Genomic DNA, 13,633 nt, shown 5'->3' with positions numbered 1-13,633 from the left:
CAGTCCTATAGGGTCACTATGAGTCGGAATCAACTTGATGACAGAGGGGTTTTTTTTAATTTGGTTTTAATATAAAGTTAAAGTCATCAAACTAATCTTGTAAAATAACCAACACTTAAAATCTTGCTACAAGGTAATGGAAACCATATTTTCTCCTCATTTCCTCAAATAATGCCCTGCCTTCTGTAAGTGAGAAGGAAGAAATCAAGGCATTTTGGACATTTAAATTTTATGTCCCTCTTTATCCTATTTGCTGTTGTTATTGTGTGCTGTTGAGTTGATTTCATCTCATTTCATCCTTATATGACAGGGTAGGACTTTCCCACAGGGTTTCCTAGGCTATGATCTTTTTTTTTCTACGTTTTATTTGTTTTATTGTTGAGACTATACACAGCAAAACATACGCCAATTCAACAATTTCTACACGTACAATTTAGTGACATTGATTACATTCTTCAAGTTGTGCAACCATTCACAGCATCTTTTTCTCAGTTGTCCCTCCTTAATTAACATAAAATCACTGCCCCCTACAGTTCCTATCTAATCTTTTGAGTTGCTGTTGACCCCTATACATTGTTCTTAAAAGAGCACAATGCTCAGGGAGACTTTTTTTTAGAAGTTAAGCTAAACTATTGTTCAATTTGAAGATTACTTCAGGGGATATTTTTGGTTTGAGGTTTAAAAATTATCTCAGAGCAATAGTTTCAGGGGCTTATCCATCCTCCATGGCTCCAGAATATCTCAAGTCCATGAGAATTTGAAATTCTGTTTTACATTTTCTCCCTTTTGATCAGGGCTCTTCTATGGAATCTTGGATCAAAATGTTTATTAATGGTTGTCAGGCACCCTCCAGTGCGTTTGGTTTCATGGCAAAGGAGGCAATTGCTCATTGAGGCGATTAGCCACACATTCCTTATCCTCTGCCATTCCTTACTCTCCTTCTTTCTCTGTTGCTTCAGGTGAATAGAGACCAATTGTTTTGCCTTCAATGGCCATTTGCAAGCTTTTAATATCCCGGACACTATGCAATGAACTAGGAGGTAGAAAAGATGCATCAAGCATGTAATTAGGCCGGTTAATTGGGATGTTGCATGAAATCATGACCCTAAACCTCCAAACCAATAAACCAAATCCCATGAGATGTTTGATTGTACACAAGCAGCATCAACAGCTATCCTTTTTCTTTTTTTTTGTCATTGTTGTGAATATGTCTATCACACAACTTTTACCATTTCAACCTTTTATAGGTGTACAACTTATTGACTGCAATTACAGCAGTTGGCTGCGCAACACTACCCTTGATCAACGTGATTTTTCCATCACTGCTAATCACCATCAACCTCCAATTTTCCACTCCCTCCTACCTGTTTTTTTCCTACCTGTGGTAACAACTAGTAAACTTCTGTATACATTTGCCTTTTCTTGTTTTTTTTATGTAATATTTGCCCAGTTGTGATTGGCTTATTTAGCTCATGTCTTCAAGCTTCATCCATACTGTAGCATGTATCAAGATTTCATTTCTCTGACTGACTGACTAGTATTTCACTGTGTGTATGTACCACGTTTTGTTTATTCATTCATCTCTTGGTAGGCATTTAGGTTGTTTCTACCTTTTGGCTACTGTAAATAGCACTGGAATGAACATTGGTGTACAAGTCTCTTTACAAGTCTCTTCTTTCAAGTATTTGGATATATACCTAGGAGTGGAATTACCGGTTCATATAGTAGTTCTATTTTTAGTTTTTTGATGAACTGCCATACTGTTTGTTTTACACAATGCTGTACCATTTTGCATTCCGACAAGAAATGGATAAGAGTCAAAATTTCCCCATATCCTTGCAACATTTGTTATTTGCTGCCTTTTTTTTTTCTTTAATCTTAGCCATCCTAGTGGGAGTAAAATGATATCTCATTGTGGTTTTGATTTGCATCCCCTGATGGTGAATGATGCTGAGCACCTTTTCATGTGTTTCATGACCATTTGAATGTCCACTTTGGTGAACTGTCTATTTAAGTCCTTTGCCCGTTTTATGACTGGGCTTTTTGCTTTTTGATGTTAAGTTTTGAAGTTTTATATATTTTGGTTATTAGACTCTTGTCAGATACATAGTTTCCAAAGATATTCTCCCATTTGGTACCTTGCCTTTCCACTTTTTTGGTAGTCTTTAGATGAACAAAAGTTTTTAATTTTTATGAGTTCCCATTTATTTATTTTTTCTGTCATTATTTGTGCATTTGTCATTATATAATACATTGTTGAAAGCTAGAGCTGACCCTGCTTGTTCTTCTAAGAATCTTATGGTTTTAGTTTGCACACTTAGGTCCTTAATTCATTTTGAATTTTTATACATACATATATATACACATACATACATATAGTGTGAGGCATGAATACTTTTTATATTTCTGCATTATTGAGAAGACTCTTCTTTCAGTATGGAATGGACTTAGAACCCTTATCAAAAGTCAGTTCATTATAGATGTTTGAGTTTATTTCTGGGCTCTCAGTTCTATTGCATTAGTCTATGTGTGTATTATACCAGTACCAGGCTGTTTTGATTGCTGTAGCTGTGTGTTTTAAAATAGTAAGTATGAATCCTCCTACTTTGTTCTTCTCTTCCTACATTGTTTTAGCCATTCAGAGCCTCTTACCATTCCACATAAAGTTGAGAATTGTTTTTTCTATTTCTGTAAAGAAGACTGTTGGACTTTTGATCAGGATTACATTGAGTCTATAGACCGCTTTTGGTAGTATTGACATCTTAACAATATTAAGTCTTCCAGTTCATGAACATGGAACATCTTTCCATTTATTTAAGTCTTCTTTAATCTCTTTTAGCAGTGTCTTAAAGTTTTCATTGTATAAGTCTTTCATGTTCTTGGTTAGATTTATTCGTGGGTATTGTCTTCTCTTAGATGCTGTCTTAGTTATCTAGTGCTACCAAAACAGAAATACCACAAGTGGATGCCTTCAACAAATGATGTTTATTCTCTTACAGTCTAGGAGGCTGGAAGTCCAGATTCAGGGTGCCAGCTCCAAGGGAAGCCTTTCTTTCTCTGTTGGCTCTAGGGGAAGGTCCTTGTTATCAATCTTCCCTGGTTGAGGAGCTTCTCGGCACCAGGGACACCTGGTCCAAAGGACACACTATTCTGGCTCTTGTTTCTTGGTAGTATGAGGTGCCCATGTCTCTGTGCCCACTTACCTTTTTTATATCTCAAAAACAATTGGCTCAAGACACAACCCAATCTTGTAGAATGAGTCCTGCCTCAGTAACATAACTGCCAATAATCCCATCTCATCAACATTGTAGAGATAAGATTTACCAATAGAAAAATCATATCAGATGACAAATTGGTGGACAATCACACAATACTGAGAATCATGGCCAAGCAGGTTGATAGATATTTTGGGGGGACACAATTCAATCCATGACAGATGCTATTTTAAATGGAATTGTTTCCCTAATTTCCCTTTCAGGTTTCTTATTGCTCATATATAGAAAACCATTTGATATTTATTCGTTGACCCGTACCCTGCAACTTTGCTAAATCCTTCCATTAACTCTAGAAGTTTTCTCATGGACTCTTTGGGATTTAATATATAGGATCATATCATCTGGGAATAGAGATATTTTTACTTCTTTTTTTCTAATCTGGAAGGATCCTTTTTTTTTAAACACAAAGTCAAGGGTTAGTATTTCTCCATTCACAGCGTAACAATGTTGTGATTTTCTAAGAAAATTTATTAGAAATAAAAGTTATCATTATTATTTTTAAAACTTAAAAGGATAAAACAGCAAAATAACCATACACCTACCACATGAAAATTAATTTTACTTTAACAACATATTTCTGGTTAAATAATATTTTAAATTCCATAGCTATTAAGAATATCACAGTGATATTATCTCTAGTTTTTATATGATGGTCTTGAGGCATTTTAGTGGGCACTAAAAGTAGCCTAAATCTACTAAATTTATATAAAATTATGAATTATTTGGAAATTTTTTATCATTAGTGTAACGAGAAGGCACATAAACAAATAAATAGAATAGTTTTATTTGGTTTGTAAATCTTTTTTGTCTTTTATTTAACTCGTTTTTCAGCACTTCTATCAAACATCTTCACTTCTGATTTTTCTGTCAGGTTACTATATTAGAGCACAGTTATGTCTTCTTACAATGTGCAATAACAAATACAATAATTCATTGCAGTAAGGTTTTGAAATATTTACTGGTTTGAAGACAGGAGACTAACCCGTTGATAAAGCCTCTTTGGAATTCCATTTCCTTATTTATGATTTTTAAGGACTCTTTCATTTTAAAGCACTGAATTTCTGCTTTATATAATGATACCTGTTAAAAAGAAAATTCCAAGAAATGTAGCATGGAAAGTGACACCCCAAAAGGATACCATCACATATAATTTTTTAACCTTTTTTTTTTTTTTTTTTGTAGGCAGAACAAGACAATGGTCATCCTCTTCCTGCCTTTGCCAGCCTACACATTGAAATACTGGATGAAAACAATCAGAGCCCATATTTCACAATGCCCGCTTATCAAGGCTATATCCTGGAATCTGCCCCAGTGGGATCAACCATTTCTGACAGTCTAAATTTGACCACCCCTCTAAGAATTATAGTTCTGGACAAAGACGTAGAAGATGTAAGTGAAATAGATAGATAGATTTTGCTCTTGTTTTGTTAACACATATCTTGTTATAGTTATATCAGCAGGGAATATTACATAGACATTGTTACATGAACTATGGAACAGAGAACAAACAACGTCAGTATAAATGAAAGTCTTGGTGTTGTTATTTAATTCCAAATCCAGGATATTAAAAAATATATATGTTTGCTTCAATTCAGCAACTTTTTTCCCCCAGTTTATAGATATTCAGTGTATGAAAGAAAAAGTGTTTCATTATTTGCTTTTGCTAAATCAGCAGGCAATCTTTATTAATATAGACTGGTGAGGCAACAATAATGACGTTACTAAATGAATATAAAAATCATGACAGCAGCACTGGGGTGTGAATTTGGGGGACTTTCTTCCAGTCTGGTGGCCTGATATTAAAGGAAATAACGTTTAAGGGTGGCTGACCAGCCCACATTTCAGGCAGTGGCTATGTTTGTGCTGAAACTAACTTACTCCGTATAGCATTGTCCTCTGCTTTTCTGGAACTGACACTAGCAACGAGAGAGGGAAGTGGTCCGGATTAGGAAAATCAGAGTACTTTACCACATTAGCCGCAGTGATTGGTACGAAAAGTGGACAGATAATCTATATCAGGCCAGTTAGAGTCCTCTCAGGAATTTCATGAGAAAAAAATAGAGCTGGAAGACTTTGCCATCATTTGTTAAGGAGGTGGAAGTGAATCTGAGCTGCTGCAGCTAAGTTTGCTGCCATCATCAAGAAAGTCTGTTATCAGAGGGAAGGAATGAAGCCTGGCAGAGACAAGCAGAGAAGACAGACCTGTTGAGTCCCTGTCTCTTACGTTATGAGGTCCCCAGAGATATCCTAATCCCTAAAAATTTTTCTTAGATTCTGTGAGCTACCCCAGTATTTTCCAAGATATTTTTATTTTACGTAATTCGAATTTGATTTCTAAGACTTGCTGTTAAAAAGAGTCCCGGCACAACAATTTCTCCCTCTTGAACATCACTGTTCAACAGAACTTTCTGTCATGACAAAAAAAATTGTGTCTATGCTTCTCACTAGCCACACATGGCTATTTAAATTTAAAATAATTGAAATTAAAGAAACTAAAAAAAAAAGTTTCTTGGCCTAGCTACATTTCAAGTAATCAGCAAGGCACGTGTGGCTAGTGACCACTGTATTGAATAACACAGCTACAGAACTTTTACATTACTGCGTTTAATGCCATTATTTAATTTGATACAGGGAGAAAAAAATAAATATTGCAAGGATCAACTTAAATATTTTATGATGGTTCTAGTTTTCCCCCCTTGACAGGAGAAGAGACTTGAAGGATTTTAGTCTCTAGTTGCCTTTAGCAGTGCCATTTCTATAAACTTTTAAACATACATCTTCCTGTAAGACTGGAAAACCCTCAGAATATGCCGTACTACTCTTAGAACACAGGCTCTTTTAGAGATCACTGACCTTTCAAAACTGGTCAATCGTGTAGACTTTCTTCTTAGAAAAGTGCACAGACACACACAATTTTACACACCACTTCAGGGAGTTTAGGGGTCTCCTGAGGCTTAATGGATTTCATGATGAATCGTATTTGAAAGAAAAAAAAAAAAAACTTTCATTTAGTAAGTCATCATCAGAGTATGCAAGGGTGAACCTTGCTATGTTTTATCTAGAGTAAGCTAACATGTTTGATAGGCCTGGTGATGTCCCACAAATTTTGGTGTGGATATTATTTAGTTTTTAATTGGATTCATACTAACATTTTCATCAGTGCATTAGGGTTGTAGGACATGTGTGTATATGTATACATATAAATATAGAGCAACACGCTTTTTTTAAAAAAATGGCATGGTAATGCTTATGAAAATACCTTGAGGTGGGGGAGGTAGCAGCTGGCAAAAAAATATAGAAAGGGTGCATTTTTTTTTTTTTAATACATCATAGAGAGAGAGAGAGAGAAGGCACAGAGATGGAAAGATTTATTTTAACAAATTGACTCATGAGATGGTGGTGAGTGGCAAGTCTGAAATTTGCAGTTCAGGCTGGCAGGCTGGAAACTCAGGCAGGAATTGATATTGTGGCCTTGAGGCAGAATTTTTCTCCTTCAGGAAACCTCAACTTTTGCTCTTAAGGCCTTCAGTTAGTTACAGGAGGTTCACCCAAATTATTAAGGGTAATCGCCTTTACTTAAAGTCAACTGATGGTAGATGCTAACCACATCTATAAAACACCTTCACAGCTACATCTAGATTAAAAAAAGGTTAGTGCTTGTTTAAACAAGTGGGCACTATAGCTAGTGAGGTTGACGCAGAAGACCCATCATCACAGGCAATGACTAGTAAATTTGGAAATTTTTAAGTCACACCTTCACGGACACAGTGGTTAGCAAAAAATAAATGAAAAAGGCAGCTGTAGTTTTTAATACAGTAACAAAATTTTATGTATTTATACTTGCTCCGTGTATTTATATATTTAATGGTTGCATGCAAATCCTTATGCTCACTTATGTATATCCCTTTTTGTCTGGGTAGTCTATCCTTTTTTGAAATTACAAATGTTAAAATTGTGTTCCAAGCACTTTGTGAAGGACAGTGGGGTTCACCAGCTGTTGCCGAGGAGGAGTGGGGAGAGCTCCTGGGTCTCAAACCTTTGGGAAATTCTACTTAGAATTTCATCTTAGAGATTTACAACATCAGGGAGCCTGTTACATGTCACATTGTTTCCAAAGGGGGCAGCGTTGTGTAGTACTTAAGAATTGGGGCTTTTTAGTTAGAGAGTCCTTGGTTTGACTCCTGGCTCACCAGGTGAAATTAATAGCTGTGTAACATGGTGGGCCTCATATTCACCAAGTGTCCACTCTTGTTCAATCACCTGTGACCCCAAAAGTTATACAGTGGCAGTCGTTGCTGTTTTGGCCTGCCACTTCAGTGGGGGATGATGGGTGTAGGAATGGAGAGAAAATTTCCTTTATATGGGCATGATTAATATGTTTTGTAAAAAGTCAAGTAATTAAGCAACGTGTACCTGGTTGCTTGTTTATTATCTAGGTCCATCCTCTTTCTGAAATTATCTACAGTGAGTGATGGTTGTTAGGTGCCCAGAAACTGAAACAAAATATGCCCAGTCTCCTAGGGACAAAATTTCTGAAATATGATATGTAATTTTTATGTCTATAACTGTAGATAAATCCATAGAATTTAGACGTAGTTTAATTCAACTTGCTATACTGTGTAAAATTTCCTAAAACCCACCCATCAGGCATTAATATAGCAGTATATTGGGCCACTAAAGCTAGAGACCTAGGGATATATTTATATATATTTATGTGACTCCTTCATGTAAATATATATTTTAAAGTACTTTTACATAAATATGGTTTCAAAATTGTCCACAATATAGTTAGAGAAAATAATGTACAAGGCTTCTAAGAGGCATGTCTGAGACCAGCAGGTATTTAGTGGTACATCCAGTAAAATTGATCATTGAATTCTGGCTATGAAAATAACAAAGAACAATAATAAACAAAGGTTATACATTTGGTTTGTGGAAAGGCAATGATTCAGTTATAATTCTGTGTTAATTCACTTGTCTGTATAAGTATTTCAATATAATCCTAAAGGTGTTATATACTTATATGAGTTATAAATATTGTTAGTTCATCATATGTATTAGAGGTATCACAATAATTTAAAAAATTGATATCATATACACCTTAAATGTGCTAGAAAATTGTTTATTTTTTATTTTCTACTAGTGTATATTTTTACACCATATGTATGTTTGTGATCATTTATTTTTACAATTTTTTATTCCTTGTTTAATTTTCATATAGGTTCCACCTGGCGTTGTTCCTGTAGGTACTAGGTGCTAGTGTTGTGATTTGCTGTTTTGTTCATTGCTGTGGTTAATTTACTAGTTATTTTTATTTTCGACTAAAACAAATAGGCCATCATTTCATTATCATCTATAAAGATACCTATAACTACTTTACGAATATTTACACATATTTAAATTATATTATTGGCTATAAAACCAAAAAAACCAAAGTCAGTGCCGTCCAGTCAATTCTGACTCATTATTGGCTATAGTATTCTGAAATTTAGTAGAAACCAAATTTCATTATCAATGTAAATAAGGATAATTTAATTATTAAAAGTTGCTTTAAGTCCATGACAAACATTAGTAATTCATCACGCCATTCTTCCTGAAAAATTCTAACCTTGGAGTTGAACCCTTTGAAAAGGGTACTTTGGACAGCTGCCACTAATTAATTCAAATTGGCAGGTAAACTAAAAATAGTTCTGTCATTTTCATGTTGTGCTTCATCATTTGTATGTGTGCACATAAGTAGGCATACGTATATATATTTCTGTGGAAACCCTGGTGGTGTAGTGGTTAAGTGCCACTGCTGCTAACAAAAGGGTCGGCAGTTCGAATCCACCAGGCTGTCCTTGGAAGCTCTGTGGGGCAGTTCTACTCTGTCCTACAGGGTCGCTATGAGTTGGAATCGACTTCATGACACTGGGTTTGGTTTTGGTTGGTTTATATATATTTCTGTGTTTTTTGTGCATGTATATGGACATGCATATCATCTTGTGTGTGTGCTATCATATATTTATTCCCACTGAAGACCCAGAATTGGTTTTAAATTCAATAGGCTATTGTCTCTGAACATAGTTCAGTGTATGATTTAGTGCTCTTCTATATGATGGCATTTTTTTTTATATTACATTCATGAATTTGTTGTCCTTGCATTTGTATATGTGTTTACTTTGAATTCATGTTTTTGTGTATTTTTGAGCACATATCAGAATTAATTTTACAGTCACAGAAAATAACATAAAATTCAGTGAAGTAAGGTATGTAATGAATGTATACTTTAGGGTAAAGTAAATATATCCTTCTGTCAGTGGGGAAAAAACATTTATTAATCAGCCTTCTGTGTACTTATTAATTTAGAACATTAATATTTATTTTAAAAGACTTTATACATACAGGGACTGAATAAAATCTACTGCTCTATCAGAGTATTAAACTAGAGCATTATCTGTCCTCTCATTCTAGTCCATCAAAATAATGAGTATGTGACTCTCCGACGGTCAGATGAATTACAGGATACAGATATTGACTGAATATGACTCCTTAACTGCAGGAATTGTAAAATCTAAATATATTTATGAAACCCAAACTGCAGATCAGAATACAGATTGACAAAAGAAGTGTTTAATTTTGTAAATGAATTGATAAGAGAAAAATATTTGACATGATATGTAGATTGCTCCATACTAAAGTGTGGGACTTACTGCTTATTAAAAACAAAAACAAAATGAACACATTACCCTTGAGTTGATTCTGACTCATAGTGACCCTATAGGACAGAGCAGAACTGTCCCATAGGGTTTCCAAGGAGCAGCTGGTGGATTTGAACTGCTGACCTTTAGTTAGCAGTCTGAGCTCTTAACCACTGTGCCACCAGGGCTGCTTACTAAGAACAGTAAAATCTCTGATTATAAGCACTACCAATCAGAATATTAGGTTTGTTGATATTGCATGTATCCATTGAAACTTGATGTTGATACTACATGAGCTATTCATAAAATTAATAAAAATGATATGTTGTCCTTTGTGAAATAATCACAATGTGTCACACCTAAAGCTGGTATTATCCTTACAAATTAATCTAAAATACTTCACTCTTGAATGATAATTGTCTGAGTATATCTAAATCTGCACTCTTAAATCCTTGTATTTAAAGAAATACCAGGATATTCACCAATAATGTCTATGTACAGTATGTATTCAAATAAAAATTTACTAATTTAAACATTTATAAATTTCAAGAAGAGTGATATTTTAATCAGAGATTAAACATACAAGGCCAGGTAAAGTGAGCTATAATATGCTACAAACAATGCTCTCTGAATGTATTATATTATCTTCTTTACTTAAAACAGATAATCTGAAATTCTCGCAAAGCTTGTTTTATTCTCTAGATAGTTATTATAAAAGGACTCAAGAAGTTGAGGCAGTTAAATTATAAAGAAGTTTTTAATGGCTCTGGTTATTAAATAGGAGTTTATGGAGTCCTGATGTGTATGCCATCTTTCAGATGGGAAGCATTTCACAATGAAAATCTCAGGGCTTTCCTAAAGGTGGTAAAGCGAAATAGCAGCGTTTTGAATATGCACTGGTTTACAACTAACGCTCTTTGCAGTATTGCACTATCACAATACGTGACATATGAAAATGCTCAGAAATGCGTGGTGAGTATGTAGATGAATAGACTTAACAAATTTACTAACAGAAGCTATACTTGAGTGGAAAAAAACAGAGAAAGAATTAATGTGTTAAGATGTAGAGGATGACTGAAGAGTTTGAACAAAGGAGAAGTAAATGTTTGATAAGCAAGTCATACAAAAAATTTTGCACAGCTCATATTACTTGGCCTCAAGTTGTGACTAAAAGAAGTTGTGTTAGATGGCACCATTCCTAGTACATTCAGAGGACGGACAAAAATATATGAATTTAAAAGCATAGTCATTAAATAAAAGCAAGGATAAACACTAAAAGAATTGCAGATGTCAGTTTTTTTTTTTAATTGGAACTCAAATTAACTAACATTTTTGATCATCTCTAAACTAATAATTGACTTTCATTGCAGTTGACTCTAATATATAACAAAATGACAAGAACCTTAAAGAAATTAGGTTAAAAATATGTTATATGTATTGTATAATTTCCTTTTATAAATAAATAATTTAGTTCCTTTATTAACAAACATATTTGATTAATCAAACACCTCAGTTTGCAGCCACATCATGGCTACAAAATGGATTAAATTCATGATACCAGAAGAAAAACAACTCTGAAAATATCAGGGTGTAAAGCCTCTCAACTATGTAGTATCTTAATATCTTTGATAATTTTATAATATAATAGCAATTATTATCTATATTATTAATTTGTTTTATTGTTCTAGAATACACGTAGCACACTGTCTTTAAATCAAACTCATGGGCATAGAAGCTACCACAGAATTAAATATTATGAATACAGAACTTGTTTCAGGTTCAAATTTCAAAGTTATATGAAATACGTACATATTGCATCTTTTAAAAGATGTTCTTGTTTTATAAACCAAAATGCTATTATAGATTAAAGTATATCATAGTTCGAATTTTGCTCACTTTTATAGTGGTGTGCATTTCAACTTTCTCACTTGTACCTACCAAACGAAAACCCATTGCCGTGGAGTCGATTCTCACTCATAGTGACCCTATAGGACATAGTAGAACTGCCCCATAGGGCTTGCAAGGAGTGCCTGGTGAATTCAAACTGCCGACCTTTTGGTTAGCAGCTGTAGCTTTTAACCATTACACCACCAGGGATTCCCACTTGTACATAGAATTTTTTAAAATGTGAGTTCTATTTTTGTCAAATTAACAAGTGTTTAACAATCTCCTACCTTCTGCTCAGCCCTGAGCCTTTCATACCAGGGTTACAATAACATTTTATGATAATAAATCAAATTTCACATCATACTATGGTGTAATATTTTAAAAGGTGCTAAGTTTGCTCTTTCTTCAGGTATCAAATTGATTTTATTTATATAGAAATACCTTACTTCCCTTTAGCTTTTTCCCATGGCCTTCCTGACAGTCAACTACCCCTCAATGTTCCACTTTATTTACCCTAGCTGCCTCACTACTCCACTGTACCGACACCAACAGAGATTAATGCCTTGTGGTTAGAGGAAAGAGTGATTTGCTTATTGCATGCATGTGAACACTCCAGTCCTTATCTTTCAGGGCCGACAATAAAATTGTGAAGGTTTTCCAATACTAAGTTGATTATTTCTCAGGCTTGAACTTTTGCCATCACCTCCCTCTTCAAGTATATGTCATTTTTTTCTAGACTTTTATCAGGCACATGTGGTAAATTTGTATATTTTCTATCAAATAATCTAAAATATAGTAATTAAAATAAACATTATGTTTCCCTTTGGAGAATTTTTACAGCATTAAAATAAGAAATGACAAGCATAATATTTATAGCTAATGAATAATACATAACCAATTTGATTTCTATTTTACATCATAAGTGAGAACAGAATAGTAATATGCATATGTGCAGTTTATTACTACAAATGAAGTGATTGTAAAATTCTATAGCTAAAATTCTGGATTCCAATTTCCTTTTCTTGGTATTATTTGTGATTTCTCAAGCCCAAAGAAGTTACGGAAAATATTATTATTATCAGTAACAATGTATTCAATGAGATTTTCTATTCTTTCAATCTTCCTATTATTTTTACTTTTGTTTACATCAATTATAACTAGTACTTATTTCAACATTTTGTTTTCCACAAAATGGATTATAGTCTATTTGGATAGTTTAGCTGATTTCAGGGTTAATATCTAGTCAAAGCTCTCTTTCTTAAGGAGTTCTTATTACAGTTATGTATATTTTTTTGTAATAAATTAAACAAAAAATTCCTAGGTAATGGACTAACAGCTGTGTTATTTAACATCTTAAATAATGTTTTGTTTTGTTTTTTCAAAGACGAAAGATCCAGAGGTTCACCTTTTTCTGAATGATTACACCTCAGTGTTCACCGTCACACAGACCGGTATCACTCGCTACCTCACCTTACTTCAACCCGTGGACAGGGAGGAGCAGCAGACTTACACCTTTTCGGTAAAGAGCTTGTATATATGTAACTGAAGGAGATGTTTGTTTAAAACTGAAAGGCCAATAATTTGAGGGGAATAATGTAGTATTTTCAAGCAGCACCAGAGAGAAGAATATCAATAACAAAAGTTGTTCACATGTATTTCTCCTTTTCTGTTTGTAAATTGGTATAGCTATGTTCCTGTATTTCCCATAGCAGAAAAATAGTTTTCAGGTCAGAAACAAGAAAATGGGAATTTGAGTCTTCAGCATACACTCAAAATTTACTTTATTGAAGT

The 13,633-nt window shown here is 34.0% G+C and overlaps 1 protein-coding gene across 17 annotated transcripts in view; it reads left to right on the top strand.

Moving 5' to 3' along the window:
• PCDH15 (protocadherin related 15) overlaps positions 1-13,633 on the top strand; it is an 853,216-nt gene that overhangs the window by 443,994 nt on the left and 395,589 nt on the right. For 15 of the 17 annotated variants that reach the window (XM_064269614.1, XM_023546967.2, XM_023546966.2 and 12 more), the window contains 2 exons: positions 4,458-4,664; positions 13,227-13,361. In XM_064269614.1, coding sequence (XP_064125684.1) covers positions 4,458-4,664; positions 13,227-13,361 — 342 coding nt within the window. Of the gene's footprint in view, positions 1-4,457; positions 4,665-8,496; positions 8,518-13,226; positions 13,362-13,633 lie in introns of all 17 variants that reach the window. The other 2 variants (XM_023546965.2, XM_003409266.3) reach the window with 1 other exon arrangement.

This window comes from Loxodonta africana, chromosome 16 (genome assembly GCF_030014295.1).
Source record: "Loxodonta africana isolate mLoxAfr1 chromosome 16, mLoxAfr1.hap2, whole genome shotgun sequence".
NCBI lineage: Eukaryota > Metazoa > Chordata > Mammalia > Proboscidea > Elephantidae > Loxodonta > Loxodonta africana.
The sequence above is the reverse complement of the archived record's forward strand: the minus strand, read 5'-3'. Positions and strand labels throughout refer to the sequence as shown.